This window comes from Diabrotica virgifera, chromosome 9, assembly GCF_917563875.1.
Source record: "Diabrotica virgifera virgifera chromosome 9, PGI_DIABVI_V3a".
Lineage (NCBI taxonomy): Eukaryota > Metazoa > Arthropoda > Insecta > Coleoptera > Chrysomelidae > Diabrotica > Diabrotica virgifera.
In genome coordinates this window covers 79,144,642-79,172,011 of record NC_065451.1, presented here as the reverse complement: position 1 = coordinate 79,172,011, position 27,370 = coordinate 79,144,642, and the positions used below count along the sequence as shown (strand labels likewise).

The window sequence follows — 27,370 nt, the reverse complement described above, 5'->3', positions numbered from 1 at the left end:
TTTCTTTAAAAATATTTTGACAGTTATCAATAGCGGTACAAGTCGGATCAAAACTTGAAATAACGCTTTTGATGTCGTCGTAGTGTTCAGATAAAAATATAGCACTTTTAAGCCAAGTTCCCCATCTGGTTAATACTGGTTCTGGTGGTAAAGGAATATCGGGAAGCATCTCCCTATATACCTGTACACGTAGTGGTGCTTTCAGAAATACTTTTTTTACATTATTTATTAAGGTGTTTACATTGGGAAATTCAATTCTAACTTTCTCTGCAACTCTGTTTAGGCCGTGCGCCAAACATGTACAGTGAATTAAATTAGGGAAAAAGATTTTAAGATTGGATGCAGCTTTCATCATATATGAGGCGGCATCACTAAGCATTAATAATATTTTTTCAAATGGTACTTGATCAGGTAAAAAAAAATTTGTTAGGGATTCGTTAACAAATCTAGCTATTGTAGCATAGTTTGTTTTTTCCAAACATTTTACACTAATTAAGTATGAGTTTTTAAAATCGCCAGAGTTGTTAAGAACTCCAACAATTAGATTCGCAATTTGTCGACCCTTTGTATCCGTTGTTTCGTCGACGGAAATCCAAAGATATTCGGCTTTTAACTGATTTTTAATACTCGTCATCACATCTTTGTAACATGCACTGACATATTTTTTCCGAAGAGTTGAAGAACTTGGTATTTGAGCTGGTTTATCTTTAATCTTGCAATAAGTTTTTAAAAAGTTTTGACACGATTTATGTTCTAACTTGTGCAGAGGGATATTGCAGTTCAAAAAAAAATGGCATAAATCCTTTGCAAAGGTTTCTTGCCCAACTGACGTATTCTGAATCTGCAAACTGTTCTGTAGAATCTGCTGGCGAGGTTTATTATCATTTTTTGATAGCTTAGTTTGGTGAAGTGAAGTTTTTATGTGTTGAACTACTTGGAATTTCTTTTGATATGGAATCTGGAATATAATGATAATGATGTTTTAGATGTTTTCGTAAATAGATACCTACATTAAAATGATCAAACTTTTTAAACCTCCCCCAATTTTTTTTTATTTCTCAAAGTGAAATTGAAATCGTCAAACAATAAAGTACAGTCAGTGTACCGTAGTATACAGGGTGGGCCACTCTCAACACCTCGCTCTGTATAAGCCAAACCGTTGCGAACTTTAAAAAACAGTTTTTGAAGAAATGGGACGGTTTGTCATTTTAGAATAGACAGACACATAGATGTGCAAAGAAGTTTGATAAGTTTAAAAATCTATTGAAGTGGAGAACTTACCTTTTTATCACAAATGGTGCAAAACATACTTTCACTGTCGATAACTTTTAGATGATTGTTACTTCCAATCCAACTTCTGAGAAGACTTGATTTTTCCCTTGCTACTTTAGGCATTTTCACAATAATAATAAAATGATTTTTTTACACAGTATAGTCAATAACTTGCAATCACAAAAGTTGAATAATCGGCGATTGATTTAAGACTAACCATTCATAAAATAAAATAATCTATCCTACCCTTAAAATGCTTAAAATTTCGTTTTGGTTGGTTTTCCCAGAATAATTCATAGTTGGCCGACACCAGCAGAAAGTACAGGTAATATTTGTAATGTTATTCAAAATATAATCGGTATTTACTTAGGTAATTTGTAAATTCTGAGAAGTCTATAAATCTTAAATATCCGGATAATGATACCTGCAGCTGTAAATAACGCCCATTATGTTTATGGGTACAACAACAAAGGAGCTTAACAGCAAAATATTTACTTTCACATTTTATTTTAATGGATGTTGATGTTACTAATATATACCTTATTTTTAAATGGGGTAGAGTAAATTCCCATCAAAATATGCATTTATATGCTCTTAAATCTCCAAATATGCAAGGCATATGCATTTATGAAAAACATGAGAAATATGCAGCATATATATGCATATGCATTTTGCATATAATCCAGTCTTTAATCATCAGTAATATGAAGTAAAGCAGTATTACAACTATATCCTTTACGGAAACCTGACTGAATAGAAGGAAGTAATTAATTAACATGTAAATAATCTTTAATTTGTGTTACCAAAACTCTTTCTAAAACTTTCGACAGGGTAGGCAAAATACTTATTGGTCGCAAATCCCTAAATTCAACAGGATTTTGCTTTTTAGGCAAAACCTTAATAATTCCTTTTTTCCAGGAACGACACAGTTAGTTATGCAAAAATTAACAATATGAGTAATATAGGAAATTATATGTGGACAACATAGTTTAATCAAATTTACATTTAAACCATCACATCCCACAGAATTAGTTTTTATGTCACAAATTGCTTTGTAAACAAACAAGTTATTAATTTCATGAAAGTTAAAAGTAGAATCTATAATTTTATTAGTTTTACAAAAAAATTTAAACATCTTCTGATGGTTCAGATTGTGCAATTGATTCAATAAAAAATTTGTTTGTCTCATCTGGAATATTTAAATTATTTGGTATCTCAATTCTTTTGTCAGGTATAAATTTATTATATTTTAGAGTACGCCACATTTCTCTAGGGGTGTTATTATTAAATTGTTGAATGAAATATGCTTTCTTTTCCCTCTTAATAGACTGAAACGTAAATTTTTTATAAGTTTGGAAATGAACCTCAGATCTAGTTCGCTTATACTTACTTAGTGCTTTATCTCTTTCTGCCAGCATCATCTTTATTTAGGATATTAAGAATATCTGCATCATTGTAGTTGTCCAAGATATTAAGTCTATATGCAATTTTAACAATCAGCCTACATCAGATAAGTAGCTTTGGAACCTTGACAAAAAAGGCTCATCAATCTCAATCAGTTTTAACTTATGCAACAAAATATTGTGTGGCACCCTGTCGAATGCCTTGGAGAAGTCAGTGTACATCGTATTCACTTGATACCCCTTCTCCAAGGCATCCAGCAAGAAGTCCACCTGACTAAGATTTAATTCTGTAGATTTTCGTGGTCAGTCTAAACCCAAACTGTTGTTGGACTAGTAGAGGTTTAAATAGAGGGGTTAGAATGTCATATACCAGACTTTCAAATACCTTGGAGATTGCACTGATTTTACTGATGGGACGATAGTTTGTTACACAGGTTTTGTCACCGGATTTAAAGATGTTTAATATGTAATTTTGAATTTAATCATTATTTAACACTTAGTTCAAGTATTTCTGTTATGGGTAGGATATTTTATTTTTGTAAATTTTTGTAAAAATGAGGACAATCGCGTAAATAAATAGATAATAAAATTATAGCACTGTGTTTGTTATTCATGCTTTCCTATATGTTATGCCTTGGCATCTGCTTAATAATCGTGATATTAGTCTCTCCCTGCGAATAAGAATGTTAAGAAAATATGTGTTTAGTAACTTGTTGTGCAGTATTGTGAAGCATGGGCTCTCAAAGGAAACAATTAAAAAACTGAGTTTCGAGATGTAGTGCTATCGATGAATATTAAGAATAAGTTGGGTTGACTGAGTCACAAATAAAGAAATACTACGGTGAATGGACAAAAGGCCTGAAATAACATTTACCATAAAAGAGAAAATTGGAATGCTTGGGCCATCAAACGCAGGGACAAAAAATAGGCACTCATACAAAATATAATACAGGTAAAGATATAAGAATAAAGAAATCAGGGCTGCAGAAGAATGTCGAGCAATGTAAGAGAGTGGTTTGGTTGCATCACCAATGAACAGCCTTAAATAGCTTCACCTAACCTTTATAAACTAGGTTTTAATATACAAGAAATCAGCATGAGGTGATTAACGAAATTACAATAACATGACATAAGTATATGACAGTAACTAAGATGAGAAAATAACAAACAGTTCACAAACTACTACAATATCCAATTTCCGATTGCAGAGAAACGAACAGAAGGGTTGCTATAGTAATTCTGAAGCGAGTTGTTGGTAATATCCGAAATTTATTATAAATAGGTGGTAAATATGGCCATTCCACGAACATACGCCTGTTTTGGATTACTTCGACAACGAATATTTTACTGTGCAACATAAGAAGTACGAAAGTAAATGGCGCTAATAATTATTCCAATAAACAACAATGTAATTTGCAATTTACTTTCGTTCTTCTTATTTTGTACAGTAAAATATTCGTTGTCTAAGTAATCCAAAACAGGCGTATGTTCGTGGAATAGGGTATAGTAACAATTACTGTCAATGTATTGTTTTGTTTACTGAATATATCATAAATAAAAAGTAGTTACTTATATATGTTTTATTTCATTACTTACATACTACATACTTACTTACTAATATTACTAAATATACAGATTACTTAAACTATGTAAATACACTCAACTAAACTTATATGGAATCAATATGTTCCACTACCAGATTTGTTCACAAATATAAAAGAGCAAGGGTCATATTCCGGGGAGGAATTATGATTGGTACTATAACCTGTAGTTAGTCTCTGGAGAGGTGCAATTAAATTTAACTTTAATTTGCTTAAAATAATAAAAAAATATCAAATGATTCCGTATAAGTTTGGTTGAGTGCACTCATAAATCCAAATAAATTTATTTTCTTTCTAATTCTTTTATGTAGTCATCAAAGCCAGCAAACGATCCTGTTGAATTAAAGTATGCTAATCTTACTTTTGCCCGTTCAGTATTTGCTTTTTGTTGCTCTACTTCCCTGTACGCTCTAGTAAAGCCTGCTATAGATGATGATAATAGGTTCAGCGCATCAGCCTTTACTTTTTCAGCCTCTAACACAGCTTGTTGAGAGTCTGCAAATGTTGAACAGGCTGCCTGTAATATTGAGGTGGTCTTCCTGCCTCCAGTGCCAGTGTTTACCAAATGACCTGAAAACATATTACATGTACAATCTAAGTTATTATTTTATTTATTATTATAATATAACAAAACACTGAAAGACAGTGCTTCTAAGCGGTGGTAAACAAGTATGCGGAATAACAAGAAATAACAGAAGTAAGAAGGGTACACACTGGTGTAACAATGAAATAAAAGCAGAAGTCAAGCTCAAAAAGATAACTTGGAATAATCATATAAGAAACGAAACCACAGACAACTACCTAAAGAAGATTATTCTTCTACACCTATATAAATTCTATAGAACACCTACTGCATGACAATGATTACATACTAATATGGTTTGTTTTTAAACCAGGAGGAGTAAACTAAAAAAAAAAACAGGTTCACACGCAAGCAAGTCACTAAAAAATCACCAAATACATCTTCATTTTTTGTTGATCATATCAGCTTTCGACAGTTATCCATGCTTATTATATTATACTAATACGTCGCTAAAAAGTGATTTTAAATAAAAAAAATCTAAAAATTAATGAAATAATGCAGAAAACTCAAAAAATCGTCGGTATAACTTCATTAACCTATGAAATGCCAGTAGTGTCAAAATTTCATAAATGTCATTACTGTAAAAATTTCATAACTTGCCTGAGGTTGGACCAACTACAAACAAGCATTACGGCGCCGTAAATTTTAATTACTCCTCTTGGCTTAAAAACAGACCATAAATAGATGGAAACAATATTTCGAGGATCTACTGAACACTCAAAACTATGTAGACAGCAACCAAGAAGAACCAGAAGAGGAATGTATAATACATATATACAGAGTGGGCAATAGAAAACAGTCCACCTCGATATTTGGCAATATTTATTAGATTTTAAGAAAATAACGAAACAGTCGATTTTTGATCTAAGGGTGACACATTTTTACGGTACATACATCTGTCATTTGTCAACCCCTCCCTTCCACTTCCCCCACCCCTAATTTTTAAATAGGGAAAAGGGGTTGCGTGCTAGCTCATTTTAAAGGTTATTCTATTCTCTATTCAGTAATACTATAAACATTAACATAATTATTTATACAGGTTGTCCAGGAAAATTTTTTTTAATTAAATTAATTGACACATTAAAAGAACATAATGTAAATGTAATTTATTTACTTCAAAATATATTCTACTGCTGTCACAAAACAGAAAAAAATGTTTTTTGATAAAAAACATTGCTTTTTGCTTAATTTCAATGTTCAAGCTGCCACCCATCTGCCTCTTCGTAGGTTGAATATTGAATTTAAGCAACAAACAATGTTTATTTATCACATTTTTTCTGTTTTCTGTCAGCAGTAGATTGCATTTATGTAATAAATTACATACATTCTTCTTTCTCCAATTTCTCATTTTTTTATTCTATATTTACTACCTTTTATTTCCCGTTTTGTTGGTGTCTCTTTGACAGCCTGCCACTGCTCCATGTGTTGTAAATCTGTAAACAAATTAAATAAGTGTTAATTACGTATAGGTACTTTATTACGAGGATATCTTTAGGATAATGAACTGCTGCCTCTCTACTCTCTAGCAACATTTTCCAGATGAATGGAAAAAAAAACATTTATTAGACCCATACCTAAATGTAACAATCCAACTGAATATAAGGATATAAGACCTATTAGTATTCTGTCAACTCTATCAAAAGTGTTAGATGGCATTATGGAAATGCGGCTTTGTGATTATATTTCTAACAATAATATCTTAAGTGATTGAGAACAATTTACCATAGTCACTGCTATCTTGTCATCAAAAGTAAAAAGAATACTGTTTGAAAATTTATTAAGATTTAACTATGGTGATGTTATACAGTGATGAGCACGCTAATAACCTGCAAAATAAAGCAAAATAAGGAAATTATAACAAGTTGTGAATTAAAAAGAGATGAAAGTAGTAGAGATGTAAAATAACGGAGAGGAACCTATAAATTTACATTACATTATATATGTTCCCACCTGAGGAGTATCACAACTGTCACTAGTATAGGGTTATTCACTATATTTTGACCCCTGTAAACTGCTTTATTTACAGAATTAAAAAAAAATTCAAAATACAAAAGTTACCTTTTTATCTAGTTTTCGAAAATGATAGTAGTAAAACAAAGAAGGTGCAAACAAAATGGCCGCAGATGTTAACTATGTTAATCTAAATGGAACACCCTGTATATGGTTACACATTTGAATAGAAAGTTCTGTAACGAACATTTCCATATTGAATTTGATGGACCTATCTGGAAAAATAAGTGAGATACTGGATATTTTGAATAAATCTGTCATGATGGTTATGAGAGTAACCTTTTGGGTGGCCATTTTGTTTGCACCTTCTTTGTTTTTCTACTATCATCTTCAGAAACTACATAAAAATCATGTAACTTTTGTATTTTACATTATTTTCTAATACTGTAAATAAAGCAGTTTATTCCGTAAATAGGTAGATAGTGAATATCCCTGTACAGGAGAATTTTATCAAATTTTCCTGTCACAGACATCTCAGTTATAATATATATTATATAAAGGTGAAAACCGGTTTAATGTAATGTAAATTTATAGGTTCCTATAGATAATTTTACACCTGTAGGTACTAGTTTCATCTCTTTTTATGTCACATGTTATGCTTTCCATCTTTTGAGTTATTTTGCCAGTTATTTAGCACACTCATCACTATATATGGGACTTGTATTAGTTTGATGACAGGAGAAGAATTAAGGTGGGTCAAAATTCGTGTCTTCGTTTGCTCTATGGTGTAAGAAGACACCAGCCTATTTCTCACAAATTAAAACATGTAGGTAAAATGTTTGAACATTGAACACAGAAGATTTTTACATGCTGCTTGTCTATTCCACAAAATTACCACAATTAACTGACATACAAAAAAATTGAACTGACATACACAATACTTGTCAATATAATTACAGCTCCTGCATATCATACAAAACAATTGAACAACTCATTTACATATCAAATATCAAAGGTATATAATGGAGTAGCTAAAGAATTAAAATTAAAATCGATTGTAACTTTTAAGAAATCTCTTAGATCTAAATTGCTAATTGTGTGACATTTGTGCCACTAGTTAATGATCTGTCATGAAGCATGTATAAACTATGTGACCACTGTTGGATAATAGTATTTATTTACAAAATGTTCCTATTAGTTATGGATTTTTATTGTTACAGAACATGCAAAAAAATATACAGAGTGGCCCAAAGAAAGAGTACACCTCGATATTTGGCAGTATTTATCAGATATTAAAGGAAATAAAAGAACAGGTCAATTTTTAATCTAAGGGGGACACATTTTTATGGTACATATATATCTGTCATTTGTCAACCTCCTCCCTTCCACTCCCCCCCACTTATTTTTTAATAGGAAATAGGGGTCGTGTGCTAGCTCATTTGGAAGGTTATTCAATTCTCTATTCAGTAATATTAACATTGACATAATCATTTACACAGGGTGTCCAAGAAAAAATCATTTTGAATTAAATTAATTGACAAAAAAAGAAGAATGTATGTAATTTATTTAACTCAGAATACATTCTACTGCTGACAGAAAACAGAAAAATGTTTATTTGATAGATAAACATTGTTTGTTGCTTAAATTCAATATTCAACCTACCTAGAGGCAGATGGGTGGCAACTTGAACATTGAAATTAAGCGAAAAGCAATGTTTGTTTATAAAAAAACAGTTTTTTCTGTTTTGTGACAACAGTAGAATGTATTTTGAATTAAATAAATTACATACATTCTTCTTTTTGTGTCAATTAATTTAATTAAAATATTTTTTTCTTGTACACCGTATATAAATAATTATGTTATTGTTGATCTTACTGAATAGAGAAATGAATAAACTTTCAAATGAGCTAGCACATAACCCCTATTCCCTATCTAAAAATAAGGGGTGGAGGAAATGGAAGGGAAGGAGGTTGACAAATGACAGATGTATGAAGGCAAAAATGTGTCCCCCTTAGATCCAAAATTTACCTGTTTTTTTATTTCCTTAAAATCTAATAAATGCTGCCAAATATCGAGGTAGATCTTTTGTTTGGCCCACTCTGTATATTATTTTTTTCTATGGATGCTATACAATGTGCAACTTCTCTCACTAGTTACATACATTCAAAACGAACAATTCCTCATGCAATGAGAAAAGTCGGCCATTGCAGTGAGAAATATTTTTTTCACAGGTTCTCCATACATATCATCGCCGTTTCCATGGTAACATGCACAATACAAACACAGTAATTATTTTTGTCAAATAAAATGTGTTGAAGCAAAACTTACCAGGAACTACCTTTAAAAACTGTTCAAATTATAACTGTTAATATACCTACACATATATGTTATACAGTGATGAGTGCACTAATAACCGGCCAAATATCCCAAAAGATGGAAAACATATTTAGTTGTGAGATAAAAAGAGATGAACCTAGTGGAGGTGTTAAATTTAGCGATAGTAACTTATAGATTGACATTATATTGATTGTTTCCCACCTTTAGACGTATCGAACTAATTTGAGAAATGCCACTGTCACAGTGACAGTTTTAGTTGACATACTCGTCTGATACGTCTAAAGGTGGGAAACAATCAATATAATGTCAATTTTTATGTTACTATCGCTAAATTTAACAGCTCTACTAGTTTTATATCTTTTTATCTCACAATTTAATATGTGTTCCATCTTTTCTATGTTCTATTTAAAAGCACCTAAATTATTTAATTTTGAACTCTTGACAAAACCGCATCCATAGAAAAAGTACAGTGTACAACACATGAGAAAATGACATATTTCTCCCTCGCTTTATTTGCAGCACTCACCTCGTGGCAACAAACTGCTGCGCTCATGAGAAATATGTCTTTTTTCTCACTTGTAGAATATACTATTTTTTCTCTAGCTTAAGAAAAATCAGTACATAACTGATTATTTTATCCATATATTTTCTACATTTTGTGTACCGTATGAATTTAAAGAAAAAATAAAGACTATTATTGTTATTATCTAGCTGACATACCTTGAGTATTATCCAGTAGTGCAGGTTCTAGTGGCGGCTCCATCTCTATAATGATTTCTTCTTCATTTGTGAGATACTGGTTTTCCTCCTCAAATGGAACATCTAAAATGAATTCACACTAGTTATGTTTATATTACTAAAGTAACTTAATAATTACCTATCACTTCAACTCCTTGACTAGTTGAACCCCCTAACTGGTCTGGTATTGCCGGATCCCCTAAATGGATACTAGATATTAGCTGCAGCAGTCGTTCTTCTAAGTCAGTGAGTTCTTTTTTTACAGCAACTCCTCCCCCAGTTCGGTTCAACTCAACCTGTATCTCTCTGCTTTTCTTTTTCGTATTAACCTTCCAGTCATTAAAGATCTAAAAATGATGCTTATTATAGGGGGATAACAAAATAATCACTGTTCTGTACCTTTTTCCATTGATCAGCAGTCTTTGGAGGCCCATTTCCTCTCGCATTTTCAGCATTCGCAAATGCTTGCCAGAGGTTACTAATCTTGTTAGGATCACTGGGCCTCGTTTTGCCTGTGACCAGGACTGGATTATTTTCAAGAAAATTGATGAGGTTTTCATATTGACCTCTTTGTGTCTTTTTTCACCGTTGTGCCATGTTTATTGAGGTAGGTACTATTACTACAAATATACTATTACAACGCTATTACTTACTACTAAAATACAAAATACTACTAACAAAAACTAGACACTTATCCCCCTAATCAAATAAAAAATTACACCTACACCGAAAATTTATAGCAACTATAATAAACACTTACCTAGGTATAATAGAGTAAATAGATAAGATAAATATCAAAAACTACACTTACATAAGGAATAAAAACACTACCTACTAACTAAAAACTAGATACCTACTATCCCCGTAAATAATTTTAAAAAAGTATCAAAAAGCTACAACTACAATTAAATCAACTAAAAACACTACTACACTAAACTAACAATTAAACTAATTACTTAACAATTATTAAACTATATACTTACACTAAAGTAACAATTAAAAATACGTAGCAATAAAAAATTAAAACAATAAAACAAAAAGTAGAACTAACTAATATGAAAAAATACAACGTTAATACACAAATATGACTCGAGGAACGATACAACACACAAGGACACAAGAGACAAGAATAAAAATGGATGAATTTTCACCCAGCTAGGGATTTTATTGCTTTTTACGGTTATATCGACGATATCAACCCATCCTGCATGTTCCGTTCCATCTCTCGCGCTCACTCCAACTTGTACTATTTCTACATAAGGTTCTCTTTGTTACTTCAACCTTTTTGTCATCAAAACTTCTTTCTAAAATAACGTTGATGATATAACTATCTCATAACTGGGACCGATCCATCACACCGAATTCTACCTATATAGTTATGGGCACGTTATTCCTGAGAGTTATCTTAACTTTAACTCAAACGTTAAACTTAACTTCGGTCATCCATCACAGGGCAGAATAAAGCTATAACATACTAACAAAATCACTCAAATCGAATAACAGGTTTAGGAAATTCTAGGCATCAAACGTGTATAATTCATCTAGTGACCTAAATTTTTTGCCTGCCAGTGTATATCTATAGGGTCAAAAATTATAATTATTATCTAATAATGGAAAGTATAAAACCGAAACTACAAAGGTAGAAAGCACATTATTTAACCAAAGCGCTCAGTGGTATATTTTCATCGGTGGCGGAATCTGAATCTTCAGACCAAGCATCTGATTCAGACTCGATCTCCGCTTCATCATCCTGGACGGACAAAACAACCAGATTTTTGTCAGTCTCCTCTAAAAGTGGATCGTAAATAAATGTCTGGTTTTCGTTTATAAGCAAATTTGAATGAATAGCATCCAGCTTCTGAAGGTTATCCTGTGATAATCTATTTCTTTTACTTGAATGTATTAGGCCGTGTAAAGACCAGTTTCTTTCTGAAGAAGCGGAAGGTCCATTTAAAATTCGGGAGGTAATTGACATGAGTGGCTGCGATGTACACAAACCTTGCCACCATATAACGGGATGAGTACTATTAACTTCTTCTTCTTTACGTGCCGTCTCCGCGACGAAGGTTGGCAATCATCATTGCTATTTTCACTTTCGACACTACAGCCCGAAAGAGTTCAGTTGAGCTGCATTTGAGATTTGAGCTGCGTTGATATTTCTCAGCCAGGACATTTTCCTCCTACCTATGCTGCGCCTTCCTTGAATCTTTCCCTGCATAATTAATTTTATGAGTTCATGTCTGTCACCACGTGTTATATGACTCAAGTATTGTAAAGTTTTCTGATTTTGATGGAATCCACTATCGCCCTGCTGTTCTGTATTCTCATTGGTTATTCTCATTTATGCCTGCTACTTCATCTTCTAATGCTTTTTTGAATATTTCTTCTGAGTATGCATTAAACAGTGATGGCGATAAGACACAGCTCTGTCTAACTCCTCTTTTGATTTTTATTTTATTGGTGTTTAAATTATTTATTCTTATGACAGCTTCTTGTTCATAATACAGATTATTTATTATTATATCCCTTGTGTCGATGTTCTTTGTTCTCAGTAGTTTTATTAACGGATTATGTTTCACCGTATCGAATGCCTTGTTATAATCTAGGAAGCAGACATAGATGTCCTGGTTTACATCTAAACATCTCTGTATTAGCACATTTACTGCAAATAATACTTCTCTGGTTCCTTGAGCATTTCTAAATCCGAACTGAGTATGTCCAATGTCCTGTTCTAACTTTTTGTACATTCTACGATGAATAATCTTTAGAAATACTTTGAGTATGTGGCACATTAGACTCATGGTACAGAACTATAAAAAATGTAGAGAGTGCTATTAAACAAATCAAAATTGGGGGTTGTAACTAAGGGATGAATATTAGGGAATGATTTTTTCTACGCCATACTAAAGTGTATTACAAATGGAATAGATAAGTTTTTGTAAACCCCTCCGTGGCTCAGTGGTAAGAGCGCCTGCCTTTGGATCGAAAAAATCCTAAAGGTTGTGGGTTCGAATCTCACCAGGGTCAGAAATTTTTCATTTATTATAAATTAATAAATGAATATAGTTTCTGTCCTTGTGAGATCGGTACTCACCGGAGGGACCGCAGACGTTCGGATACAATTAGCGTCCCTTTGCAAAGACAATGACGTCGACTTTGCAAAGTAACAAGACACTTACTCAACGTACACACTACACATGACACTAATACTCATGTTGTGACTGGCTGAATGACATCAAAGTCCATGCCATTAAAAAAAATTTTGTAACATTCGAAAATCTCTATTCGTTTAAGAGATATAGCCTGGATAAATAGTCTAGGACGCATAGCAAAAATAAAAAATAAACTGATTTTTTCTTGTTGTCTAAATAAACTTTTCCATAAGTTGGTCTTCATTCAATTGTTCTCCTTCAAAGCGAGCATCAAGAAGATTGGCTGCAAAGTGAATTGGCTTTGAACAAAATTCGTAGTGTTCTTCAATATATCTTAGCAAGTTTTCGCTAAGAGAACTAGTCTGGTCAACTTGGGGAATATTTAATATTCTGTCTTTTATATACTTAAAGACAAAAGGTACTTCCGATAATACAGATCGATCCGATTCTACTAAATTTATCGATTTTGATACGGGATACAGAATTTGTTTAGTATACTGTAACTTTTGCCAGAATCCATGTTGTATAGTTTCAGGTTTTAAAGACTCTAAAATGCAGTCTTCTAACAGTGGACTAAATTCGCAACGTTTTAAACGTCGTGAAGTTAGGCAACAAGGCAATTAAAACAATGCCATTGTCTCTACAAAATTCACTTAGAGGTAGCGACAGGTGGGAAAAGTGTCCATCCATGAATAGTATAACTGGTCTTTTAATATTTTGTTTCAATAAGTATGGATAAAAAAAATGGTGACGTAGAATGTTTGGCACGTCATCCAGCCACTCTCCGATCTACCTAGTGCCCATGTGGAGCGATATTTCGATAATATATTTTGTGGAATCCTCTTGTACGGAAACAAAACGAAAATGGGCATTAATTTACCATCAGCAGAAGAGCCCAGAGAAAGAGCCTGTCAATTACTCGATGCTCAGTGGAGTAGTCTCTTCAGATAATGGAAACACCAATAACAATTATAGAATTTATTTAGAACACCGACACTAGAGTAGTCACCCCGGAAGAACGTTGAGTACTCGGCTGCCATATGGTAAAACACAGTAACTCCAATTGCACAAGTTTTGAGATAAATCACATTTTACAAAAAAATGCAGCCTATCTGTATTAGTGCAGTTGAAGTCCTAATTTTAAGCAATGGCATTATACAATCTGTACTGCATGATTTACTATTCGGTTTTATTTAATATAATGAATATTTGTCGAAAGGCAACTTCTACTTTGTTTTTATACTTGGTTTATGATAATAAATAATATAAACATTATTTTAATAAAACACAGTAAATGAAATTACTGTGTTTTTTCAAATACCGTGCGAACAATAGTAAAGCGATTTTAATAATTTAAGTGCAATAACTGTGTTTTTAATGTAAAGTAATATTTTTTTTTTAATTTCTTTAATACCGACGGAAAAACAAGTAAGTGGAATCTCAGTAATTGTCATTTTGTTTAACTGCAAATGTAGAGCATACAGCACATTTCATTCTATGACAGGGAAAATGTTTAATAAACTTTTTTCACAAAAATCAAACATTAATTTATTAATCACAAAATATTGTGAACAGTACAGAATGAAAAATAATAAGAAATAATAAACAAAATAAATTTAGTTTTCACTAAATATGGGTGGGATTAAAATTCTCCAACCAATTCCTCACTATTAATTAGATCGGATGATACATCTGATTCGGGAAGGGTTTTCCAAAAGATTTGCCTATTTGCTGGCATCAATGGGACTAAATTCTTAAGTATTTTATTTTTTTTGCTGTTGCTATATTACGAACTGGTAACGACTGGGACGTGATCAAGACGATAATTTTTTTTGCAAGAAATCCAATTTCGTAAATTCGTCATCAAAATCTAATTTGAATTCCAGGTTTCGATTTCCTTTCGTAAAGCAAACTTCAACGACGTCTTTTAACTGGAAGTCTTTCATTGTCTTGTTGCCAGAACCTTTGGTTAATATTTTTTCTTATTTTCCTAGCCGTGAAATTCCATTAACTGAATCACATTCAAGTTTGCCCTGCTAGATTGTATTTAGTCACATAATTCCTGAAAGTCGCAGACATTTCTATGTTTTAGAATTTTTTTCTTTATGTTTCCATGTACTCCATCGGCATTCATATGAGTGTGGCCTTTTGTCAGGTATCTGATTATTACTTTAGAAGGACCTTAGTTTCGATTGACGATGTTAATTAATGCTGTGTAGAGAACCCAGTTCTTATTTTGTGCTGTGCAGTTGTCTGCCCAAAATACAAATTCAGAAACATCACGTTCCTGGGAAATTATTTACAATATCGAATCGGTTATTGCTTCTGCCTTTCTACCTCCAATTGCCTCGTGCCAGAGAACGCAGTAACTTTTATAATGACTAGCATTACCCAAAGAAGCAAACGTTTAATTAAATACCACAAGCCTGCGTACAAGAAAACTGGATTTTATTTGCGACATGATAGGAAGCAATATGTATAATTTTTTGGAGATCAATAGAATAAATACGTTTGGCAGAATTACTCGATAGTGTTTTTGCGTCCTCAGAATCTGCCTTGTACTTACTATTGGCCTTCTCTGCTTTGGATCGATGTATAATTATTAATTTCTCTAGAGTTCTGTCATCTTTGCTACCAGTAAGGGAGCAGGGGGCTAGTTGTAACAATTTTCATAAAATAAAATATATCTTGACAGCTATTTTCCCAATTATCACTAATTAAACACTAAACCCTACGTTAATTCTTTCTGAATAAAATTGAACTGAAGAAAAGTTAAGAAGACTGTTATTTTTTAATCAACTAGCAGTTTACCAAAAAGAGTGCATTGTTACAACTTACCCCGCGCTTGGGGCTAGTTGTAACATCTATTGGGGCAGGTTGTAACATTACGAAAATTTGAATTTTTTGGAATATTTCGAAGAAAATACCAACGTTGGTCCTGTTGAAAGATGTTGCTCCACTTAACAAGGTGGCTTCTGGTGTTCTTAAATATAAATGTAGATTTCTACGCATAAAATTTTGGACCCAATCTGGACCAACTGTATAATTTTGATACCAAGAAGAAGGAAGTTGCTTAGCACTGAGTTTCACAGCATATTGGTAAGGCAGTTTTCGCATCTTCATGGGAATTAGTCCAAAATATACTTCGGTGCACTTCAGAATATGGTGCACGAAGCCATTTTACTTTCTTGTTCGGCTGTAAAAGCTATCCCTGGTTTAGTACAGCCAACTTGTAGACTCTTTTTTTTTCTATATCGTTATAAAGATACATGACACAGTCCGTGCTGTTTTACTTGCTTGCTTTATGCTACATTGATTATCTAAAATTTCCGCTGAATCTAACTCGGAGACTTCATTTCCTGGCTTTAAGTTGCCCTTTCTGATTTTCTTTTATGTTGTCTCGTTCTGGACTGTTACTAAACTAAATAATACGTTTTTATATTGTAGATCATAAATTTAGTAAGATTCAGCGCAATTTGTAACATGTTACAACAAGCCCCAACGTTTTGTTACAACATAACCCGTAGCACACGTTTGTATATTTATTAAAATAACTGTAAAAATATCTTGCTAATCGTAAAATCGTTAAGCAACATCAAAGTATAACTAAATTTAGAAAAGAAATGAACACCGAAAAACTCATTTCCATTTAAAACAATAGCAATACCCAAAATTTTATGAGAGTCAAATTTTAAATTACCTCATCCAAATAAAGCACGTGCACAAAGCTACTATTTGCAACTATCGGGGGATGGCTGGCTAGACGGTGTCATTTGCACGGCGATAAGAAAATAAGATTGAGTCAGCTAAATTAGTTAAAAACGGTCAAATAACCTATGAAAAAGCTAGACAGATATCTTACACTGGGAGCATTATGTCTTCGGTAATGACTTACGGAGCTTCGGAGCATGGATGATAGGATTCAATATGTTTCACAATTATATCTCGATTGACTTTCGGTTAAGAATGAATTCCTCTACGTTCCTTTACCATAGCGCTGCATGGTGCACTTTTCATAGCACTTTACGACGTAGCTTGATCGAGAACTAACACTATTTTTTCCTGACGCGTGAAGAGACATGTTCAACTCTTTAGCCACCTCAAGTTAACTGCTGGATATGAGATGAGGCAAGGCAATCTCCAAATTAAAATCGTCGTGCAACGTCGTGGTGCCGAAAAAGAAGTGTTAGTAGATCGTGTTCGATGGTTTTAAAACACAGTAATTGTTTAAAATATGGAAAAACACAGTAAGCCTGAATCAGTTACTGTGTGTTTTTTCAATGTTTTGTACTTACTGTGTTTTAATCCACTGAAATTGTCCGGATAAAGTCACTTACTGTGTTTACACACTTTAAAATCATAGTTAATATACAAATTTTGATTAATTTCTCAGAATTATCCGATGCACAAAAACACAGTAAATAAGATTCTGTATGTAATTCATTTTTTAAAAATTTAGCACTTACTGTGTTTTTCTATCAGGCAGCCGTACTGATAATGACTTGTACGCGATTTAGTTAAATACTATTTGATGCTACATATTGATTCTAGTGAGTGAAGTTAAAGGCACCTCTGGCCTCTTTGAAGTGATTCTTGAGAATGATTCTAAAATGTATTATCTCTTGTTGGCAACATGAATTGGGTCACACAAGAGAACAAAGGTTTATACTTGTATGTATGTATGTATGTATGTATGTATGTAGATAGGGGTGATAGGTACACTGCGACCCGTAGGATCTATTGTGTCCCCCTTGCTTGCCATGAGTCTGATGTTTTCTCAGACCTACAGCAGCTCTTCCAGTCCTATTTTCCTAAGAAAGATTAGGACATCGTCGGGCTTCAATTCAGGCAGGTTCTCCTCTTCTATTTCATGTGCCCCTAGGTATCTGGCCCTGGAGTTCTGCAATGCAGGACATTCTGAGAGTATGTGTATTGAGGTTTCGTCCTCTTCCTCACAGAATCTGCATTTTGCTTCATCTACCAATCCTAGCTTCTTCATGTGACTCCTTAACCGGCAATGCCCGGTCATTATTCCCGTCAAAATCCGGATCTTCTTTTTACTGAGGTTGAGAAAGCTAAGAGATCTATTCTGGTTATAATTTCCCAGAATTGTCTTGGCTTGTCTCAATCCTTCCAACTGATTCCAGTACTTGGACTTTTCCCTCTCCAATTCTCCTCTTAGTTCTCCTAAGATTGCGCTACTGCTGATCCCACATGATGGTTCTGGTCCCAGATATGGGGTTTCGGCTCCTTTTTTCGCCAGCTGATCTGCTGTTTCGTTCCCTCCAATTCCTATGTCTCCTGGGACCCATAGGAGGGTGACAAGGTTCTTCTGGCCTAGTTCATTTAGCTTTCCTAGGCACTCCCAAACCATCTTAGAACTGATTATATGTGAGCTCAGTGCTTTGATGGCTGCTTGACTATCCGACATGATTACAATCTCTTGTCTGCGATAGTTTCTTCCAATGTTAAATTCCACACATCTTTCGATGGCACGGATTTCTGCTTGAAAGATGCTTGGGTATGTGCCCAAGCTTTCTGAGTGTTTGGCTCTCGGTCCAAAGACTCCTATTCCAGTTCCCTCTTCCAGTTTGGAGCCATCCGTATACCACTTTATGGCATTTGGGTTCAAGTTCTGTATGGTATCTTCGTCCCATTCAGATTTATTGCTCAGCTTAGTGATGAATTTTCTCACAAAGTTGAATTTCTTCGGCATATCATCTTGGGGCATTTCCCAAGTTTGATCAAATTGAAGTGATCGAGGTTTTTCTCTGATGATTCCTTCTCTGATCATCCTGTATATTGTTTTCTTCCTTACATTTTCTAACTGAATGTGCAGTGGGGTCAAGTTTAAAATCACCTCCATTGCAGCTGTGGGGCAGGTTCCCATTGCTCCAGTGATACATGCACAGGCTAGTCTCTGAATCTTCGAAAGCTTTTTCTTTGTCGTATTCAGATTAGCTCTTGTGCCCCAAGCTACTGCCCCATAAGTGATTAGTGGTCTCACTATTGCTGTGTACATCCATTGCAGAATACGTGGGTTACATCCCCAGTTTTTCCCTGCAATGTTCTTACACACCATGAGGGCCTTGGTGGCTTTGTGTATTACTTCCTCTTCGTGTTTATTCCAGAGTAACTTGCTATCTAGGATCAGCCCTAGATATTTGACCTCTGTTTTCCATTCGACGATATCCTCCCCTATTTTTATGGTTTTTAAATTCGGGTTCTTTTTCCTTGTAAAGGCTACTAGTGTGGTTTTAGTGGGGTTGATGTTAAGTCCCAACGAGTCACACCATTGGTTTGCAATATTCAGTCCTCTTTGAACTATGTCGCAGAGGATATTTTCGTACTTTCCTTTTGCAAGGATGACCATGTCGTCGGAATATCCTTGACATGGTATGCCTTCCCTGGTCAATTGACAGAGTAGGCTGTCCACAGTGAGACTCCACATGAGTGGGGACGCAACTCCCCCCTGCGGACAGCCTCTGGTCACATTAATGAAGATAGTGTCTTGTCCTGTCTCCATTTCTGCGATTCTCGTAGATAGCAGTTGCGACATCCAGGTGGAGGTCATTCCATCTACTCCTCTCTCATGCAGTGCTCTTTTGACGGCTTCATGTGGCGTGTTGTCAAAAGCCCCTTCTATATCTAGAAAGGCACATACCACTGTCTCTTTCTTATTCAGAGCATCTTGGATTTCATCAGTCAATTGTGTCAAGGCGGTTTCCGTGGATTTTCCCGCTTGATACGCATGTTGACGGGGGTGCAATGGCACCTGTTCCAAGATTTCTGTTCTAATGTAGTTGTCTACAGCTTTTTCCATCGTTTTGAGAATAAACGATGTGAGGCTGATCGGTCTAAGGGATTTAGGGTGCGTAGTATCCCGTTTCCCTACTTTTGGGATGAAGGTGACTTTGGCCCTTCTCCATGCTTCTGGTATGTATCCCAGTTCAAGACTGCTCCGACTGATTCGGACCATATGAGGAATGATTGCCTCTTGGCCCTGTTGAAGTAGGGCAGGGAATATTCCATCCGTTCCAGGTGTTTTGAACGGCTGAAAGGTGTTCATAGCCCATTTCAGCCGTTCTTCACTGCAGATGTGTTTTGCCATTGCAGTGTCTTCCCTGGTAGGTCTTCTGATTTGCTCACTCTTTTTTCCTGAAGTGATTGCTCCTCCAGGAAAGTGAGTTTCTAACAAGAGCAAAGCTCGTTCTTTCTCGCTTTCTGTGAAGCTTCCGTCTGGCTTCCGTAGTGCCATTACTGTATCTACTCTTCCCTTTGCCAAGACCTTGTGTAGCCTTGCTGCAGAGGGAGTAGTGTCTATTTCTTCGCAGAATTTTCTGAAGCTATTTCTTTTAGCCTTTCTAATCTCTTTATTGTATAATGTGAGTTTCTCGGTGTATCTCTGCCAATCTCCGTTACGTTTGGCTCTGTTGAAGAGCTGTCGCGTCTCGGATCTTAGGTTTGACAGATGTTCGTTCCACCATATTGCATCTTTTGATTTTCTGGTCCTCTGAAGAGGACAACTTGATTCATAGGCGTCGAGTATTACCTCGTTAAGTTCTATGACATCATTTTCTAATGCCAGGTGGTTTCTGGCATTTCCTTTAGTACGAAGACTTACAAGATTTCTCCTCAGGTTAGAGTTGTATTCATCCCAGTTTGTTTTCCTGGGGTTTCTCCTGAGTTTTGGCTCAGGAGGACTACAATCTAACCTGAACATAATTATTCTATGATCAGAGAGGGATGGTTCGTTCGATACTCTCCAATCCCTCACCCGATCTGATAGATTCGGTGTGCTTACAGTTATATCTAGCACTTCTTTTCTTGTTTTAGTTACAAAAGTAGGGGTATTCCCTATATTGTGTATGACAAGATTCTTACTAAGAATAAATTCTAAAATTTTCTCACCTCTTTCATTGGTGTCTGTGCTCCCCCATACGGTATTGTGACCATTAGCGTCACATCCTAGGAGAAGCGGTAGTTTCTTCTGCTCACAGTACTCTACTAGTCTTTGCAGTTCTGGAGGCGGTGCAGTCCCGTCTCCTGCAAAGTAGCATGAGACTATCATAACTTCTTGACGCCCTTTTCCGAACTCAAGGTTTGCTCGAATCGGAACAAGGTCTCTCGTCATAAATTCTGAAACACAAAAGTGATTAATACTGTTACTTACCAAGATGCATGCTCTGGGTTTGTCAACATTACTTACTTTGTATATCAGCTTAGCTTCTCTGCTTGTGAGTCCTCTCACCTGACCGTCACGAACCCATGGTTCCTGAATCAGTACAAATCCCAATTGGTTTCTGATAAACGTCCTTAGGATGACCGCCGATGATCCCTTGGCGTGATATGCGTTTATCTGAGCAATATTAATTCCCATTTTTTTTTTCCTCCTCCCTTTTCCCTTTTCCCTGCCCCTACTTATTTGTTGGTTATTTGAGGTGAGGTTTCTTTCTCACCTTCTTCCCCCCCGACAAGTGTTTTGTCCTTGTCTTCTTCAACGTTAGTTGCTTCGGCTGTCTCCATGTCCTCCGAGTCCCGATATAGATCGGTGCTGTGGTGGTCTCCGACGCTCTCGGCATCGCCGGGCACATCAGTACCCCGCGATGCAGAGGGCACCGGAGGCGCTTCCTCGACCTCGGTGGTTACTAACCCACCGCTGCTCCCCGGAGTCTCCTTTTCTGTTTCCCGTTTTATACCATGAACGGGGATTTTCCCGAACCGGTAAAAAATGGTGCATCCGTTCTTCCTGAGGGCAGCGCAGGATAGCTCGTCTATCGCTGCCCTCAAGAGTTGCCCTGCCGCCTCTTCCTTAGCACTCAGGACCTTCCACCTACCTATTGCTAGGCCCTCATTTTGTACCTCTATCAGCTGAAGTAATTTCTCAGCTGATAGCCCCTTGCTTCTGGGGAGGAAAACTGTCACAACATGTGATCTAGGGATGTCGTCTCCCTTACATGTTGTGAGTTCTCCACCCTCCCACTTCCTAATTTGTGGCACCTTCAACCTTAGCCACTCCGCTGACTGTGGTGTTTCACAGTCAACTACCAAGTAGCCCGGCTTGAAGTGGATGCCGCTGAACTGAAGCTTGTGCTCCCATCCGGCGAACATTTCTTGAACTATTGCCTCCTCCACCAAAGTCTGCTGTTCCGCGCTGAGGGTGTTCTCAGGGAACCCTTTGGGGAGAATGGCAATCTTCTCCGATTTTAGAGCAGCTGCATAGCTGCTCATACCTACTGAGGTAGTGGTCTGTTCTCCCACTTCCTCCTTCTTCCTTTTCACCTCTTTCTGAGCAGGACTGATGACCGTCTCAGTCCGCTTTCTTTTTTGACTAGCAGGCTCTTGGCTTTTATGCTCCAAGGCCTTCTTTCTTGCTGTTTCAGGGGAAATTCCCTGACTGAGGTACCTCAAGTACCATCTGCAGCCCGCTCCGCTGAGCCCACGTCTCAGTGGGTCATCCCTGCCTCCAGGTTCTCCCAAGTTTGGGAGTGGAGGCTGTCTAGAGGTCGAGGGCCTTTGGAGGTCCTTCCCCACCTCAGATTTACCCTTGTGGTGTATTCCCACAATGGAGTCTGAGGGACCGGTCCTCGACTTTCCTGCCTCTCGGGGAGCTTCCCGAGAGGTTGAAGGAGAGTGTTTTCCTTCCTTCTTCTTCTTCGATTTAGCGGTGTATTCCCGCTGTATTTTTTTTCCTTTTAATTCTTTCTTGTCCATGGTTGTTCCCACGAGTAGCTAGGGAATGTCGGTCCACTCCGGCAGAGCCCCGCATGCCGGAGTAAGGCTGCATACAAGGGGGTTTCGCCTGGTTCCCCCAGGGGAACGTTCGCGACCGCATATGCCCCAGCGGCCATTCATCCATCGGCACGTTGCCTTACACTTTGGATTGGGGTAGTGAGGTAAGTGGAGGGATAGTGGATGTGGGGCAGGGATGTGATCAGGAATCAGCCACTCGCGCTCGGATAAGTCGACTCACAAAAAGGTGAGAAAGAGTTTGTTGGGGGAGGGCGACATGTTTGGGTTTCGAGTGGCCGTAGGAGCAGGGAAGGGTATCTGTATATGCTGAAGGCGAAGGCGCAGCAACTGTTCGCCTCAGTTGCTGCGCCTTTTCGCGTCCAGTGGCGGTGTCCGGCGGTCACCCGGTGCACAGGCACTGGACGCGGAGACTGTGTTTGGTTTCGCTGGTCGTGCTCCCCTCACAAAATAAGGGACCAAGACCAGTTACTCAGCCCTCCCACCAACGGCAAGGAAAAATTACAGTCTCGGGGAGAGAAGGTTTATACTTAGTCAGCTAATATAATGTCCATTGCCAAAATATTGTTTATACATTGCTACAATTAAACAGATTAGATAACCCGCACATGTTTAAATATGATATCAAATTGGCTCGTGTGATGTACGGGGTGATAAAAATATACTGTTCAATATCGGATATTAATTCTGAATGTTTGATATTGGACATACTGCCCGACGAAATAAGTACTGCCCGACGAAATAAATAATAGCGAATGCCTCAGTGCTCAACGTTTACAATGATAATGATAATTTATGACATAATAGATAAATATAATGTGATGACAAGACACTCGTCTTTGAACAAATTAACAACTCTCCAACTGCAACACCTTAGGTAATAATATCAAAGTTAAATTTGAATCAGAATTTAAATCAAAACATTCAAATCAAAGTTTAGGTTAGGTAAAGGTAAATAAAGATATTGAGTGGGATATATGTTTCAATGTGTTAAGAATAATATTATTATTGTATTCTCTTATTATTATAATCGTATTGTTGGATTGTAGTATTAGAAATTTTATTATTAATATTATCGAATTGTGCTACGAGCTCTCGGACTATTTTTACGTAGATATATTTAATTGTAGGTTATGTCATCCAAGCAACTCTGCTAGTTTAGTGTTTGCTGTTCTTGCTGAATTTCGATCTGTTTGTTTTGTAACCTACTTGGTTTGTATTACCTGATAATATTACATGTGTATTAAAAATAAAGTCGTGTTTTTAACGATAAAATATTTGATTTTAGAGGGAGATTTTAGGTTTGATTATTAGATGGTTGTATTATTCTTTATTTAATATTCTTATAATTATAGCATTGTGTGTATGTGTTTCTGTATTTTGTATTATCTTGTAAGTATACTTCTTCCATAATTGAAGTATTCGTTTATTAACCCTGTAGTTGTATACAGGAGTTGTATAAGTTTGTAGAAAGTGTAAAATAATAATCTACTTTCTATAGTTAGTAGATTATTCCTTGGGACGGGGAAAAAATAATCCCTCCATTTGCAGCGTTATAGGTGATTTCCAGATAAAAATTCTACTAATTCCATAATTCCAAGTTCCGTTAGCTTATTTTCCATCATGTTAGCAATCTATTGTCCTGGTAAATATGCAGGTCTCATGTCGAGTGGGATTCGAATTACCACCCTAGGCATACCTCTTAGCATCATCTCACCCGACTTAGTTTTCAACCCTTAAGTTCAATCCCTATCTAGTTTGCATACATTCCCGAAAAAATTTGCACCAGGCACCGAATTTTCCCGTTGCTCACGGTGGCTGTAAGTCACCTGAGTCCATTGTTTATTTCTTTTTCCTTGTTGAGTTTGTGTGCTCCTCTGTTTCTTTGTTTTCTATTCTTATTATGATACGTCCTTCTTTCATATGTTTCATGTTTATTCGTATTTCTATAGTTTACATACTGATTTCTCGTATAATTTTCTGTCATATTTTCTATTTTTATCCCTGTAAGTTTTCTTCTTGTTTTCGTTTGTATTAATGTAAGTTTGCTCTTGATACATGCTCGTATCACGACGTCTATTTTCTTTTGTGTTTCTGTAACTTTTATCACGGTACATCTTCGTGTCCTGTGATTCGTATTCTTTTATATTTCTGTACCTTTTTTCACGGTACGTCTTTGTGTCACGTTTTTCCTGGCGTTAGTTTTGTCACGTTTTTCCTTGGCGTTAGTACTGTTGCAGTTTTGTTCCTGTATGTTTCTCTTCTTTTAGAGTTATTTTTGTAATTTTCCTCATGTATTCTATTTTTAGCTTCGTTCCGTCGATCGACGTTTTGTTTTGTAATGTATTTGTGTCCGTTTGGTACACCTCTTCTGCTCCCCCATACCTACTGTCCTTCGGTATCAGCAGGAGTCTTTTGTTTAATTTTAAACTTTTTGAATAATTCTAAATCGAGAAAACTCGAGAGGATGTTCGATTAGGAACTCTGGGCCTCACAACCATAACTTTGACAGTGTGGGATTATGTGTGATGTCCCTGGGACGAATCGGAATGTCTGCTGCGTTCAGTTGTGTCGGAATGTGATGCTATTCTTGATTTGGAAGATATCAAACGTGAGGAGACTGAGCCATCCTCGTAAACTACGCACAGATAGGTATATGTTGCAATTATTTTAAGGGAGCTGTCGCAAAATGTGTGGAGTTGAATATCTACAAACCTTTTATATAATGCTAAACGTCTGGGGAATTCCAAGAGTGGAATGGATTGAAAACCGTCAAGTAAAATGTTCCAATCACGTAACCATTCTGGATCGCGGATTGGTTCATCCCAACTAATTTTAGCCTGCCATAAACGTTGCAAGAGAATTTTGCAAGAGGCAATGATATAACCGGCCAAGTTCATTGGATCGAAAGTCGACAATAAAATGCTAAGCACCTTTCTTTTGGCGATTGACTGGTCTACATCAAAATTTGGTGGTGAAAATGAGAATGTATCGGATACTTGATTCCATTTAATGCCGAGAACTTTCGGAGAGGGGTCACCCAAATTATGAGTTAAGCAGGTGGAAGGGTTAAGACCGTGTCTTTTCAAGAACTCTTTATTGTTCGAAGAAATTTTATGGAGATTAAACCCGTGCTTACCTAACACGATTTTAAGTTGAGAAAATAAGAGTTCCAATTTGTCTAAAGAGTCACATCCACTTAAAATATCATCTATATAGGTAAAATACAAGAAAGTGTCAGAGGCTAACGGAAAATCATTTTTATTGTTGTCCGCAATGTGTTTGAGAACCCTAGTGGCGAGAAATTGTGATGAACATAAACCAAATAGAACTCTAGTTAGCTGAAAAGCACTGAAAGGCATATCTGGTGAGTCACGCCAGAGAAAATTGAGTAGGTTTGACTCAGAACTGTCTACGCATATCTGAATATACATAGATTGGATATCTGCTATTAACACTTGAGTGAATATGCGAAATCTCAACAGAATATCAATAAGAAGAGGTTGCGTTAGAAACCCTTTTAGAAGAAAGGGGTTTTATTGTTTGGATCAAATACTAGTGGTACATTTGTACTAGAGTAATTTTTTTGACTGGAAAATGTGGTAAATAATAATTTACCCTATTTTCAGATGTTACAGATTTCAAGGGTACTCTTTTAATCTGGCCGTTGGCTAAGTAATCTTGAATGATTGTGCGTTAACTATTGAAGAGTTATGGATCAGAGTGTAGTTTCCTCTCTAATTGGACAAAACGAGCCTTAGCTGCTGGTAAAGAGCCCGATAAGTTAATATCATTAATAGGGCGGTTTAAATTTAACGAAACCTTGTATCGACCTGAGGGAAGAATTTGTACAGATCGTAAAAACTCAGTTTCGGCGGGGTGTTCTGCATCTACAGAATCCTGAATATGTGGAAGCTGATCAGATTCCCAGAATCTCTCCACTACTCTACCCAATACTTCATCAGACGAGAGGGAGTATTAGAAAGATTGCTGATGTGACATGTGACCAAATTGCTGAGATATGTGGAGTGATGATATCCTTTAATAATAGCTGAGCTTGGAATCCTACCAAAAATAGTTTAGCCGAAAAGAGTCTCCTGTAAAATTAAAAAACTTGTGGCCAAGAGAGATTGTGTTATTTAAAAGAATATCCGAATACAGCCCCGAGTAAAAGATGAATCGGGCTGGGTTGCGTATTGAGAATCCGCCAGAGTAACGGAACTAGGAATATCAATGTGCTTTGAGTTAATTCTAACTTGAGGTAAATATCCAGTGATATTGGTTAGAGGTGGACGTGCCAGAATTAACTCGTTGAGTTGCTTTGATCGAGTACATATCAGTGACAAAACTTCTGCAGCTAAAGATATTCATGAAAGCTACCAGCCCCATCAAACAGCAGACTATTTTAGTAGCTCTTAATATGTGGATTATTTGTTATATTGTGAAATATAGATTTATTTTTTATTCGTGTTCTCTCAGATGATGTTTGTTTTTAACAGTTACAGTAATAGTGGCATAATGTGCATGCTTAATATTACCTGTACTATTTTAAGGTTCTTCGTAATACAGAATGATAAGAACTCA

The 27,370-nt window shown here is 36.0% G+C and overlaps 1 protein-coding gene across 1 annotated transcript; it reads right to left on the bottom strand.

Annotated features, from left to right (window-relative positions):
• Positions 1-21,457: 21,457 nt before the first annotated feature.
• LOC126891025 (uncharacterized) lies at positions 21,458-22,750 on the bottom strand. The gene has a single exon (XM_050660203.1). It carries the CDS (start codon positions 22,748-22,750, stop codon positions 21,458-21,460), a length of 1,293 nt encoding a protein of 430 aa, XP_050516160.1.
• Between the last annotated feature and the right edge of the window lie 4,620 nt (positions 22,751-27,370).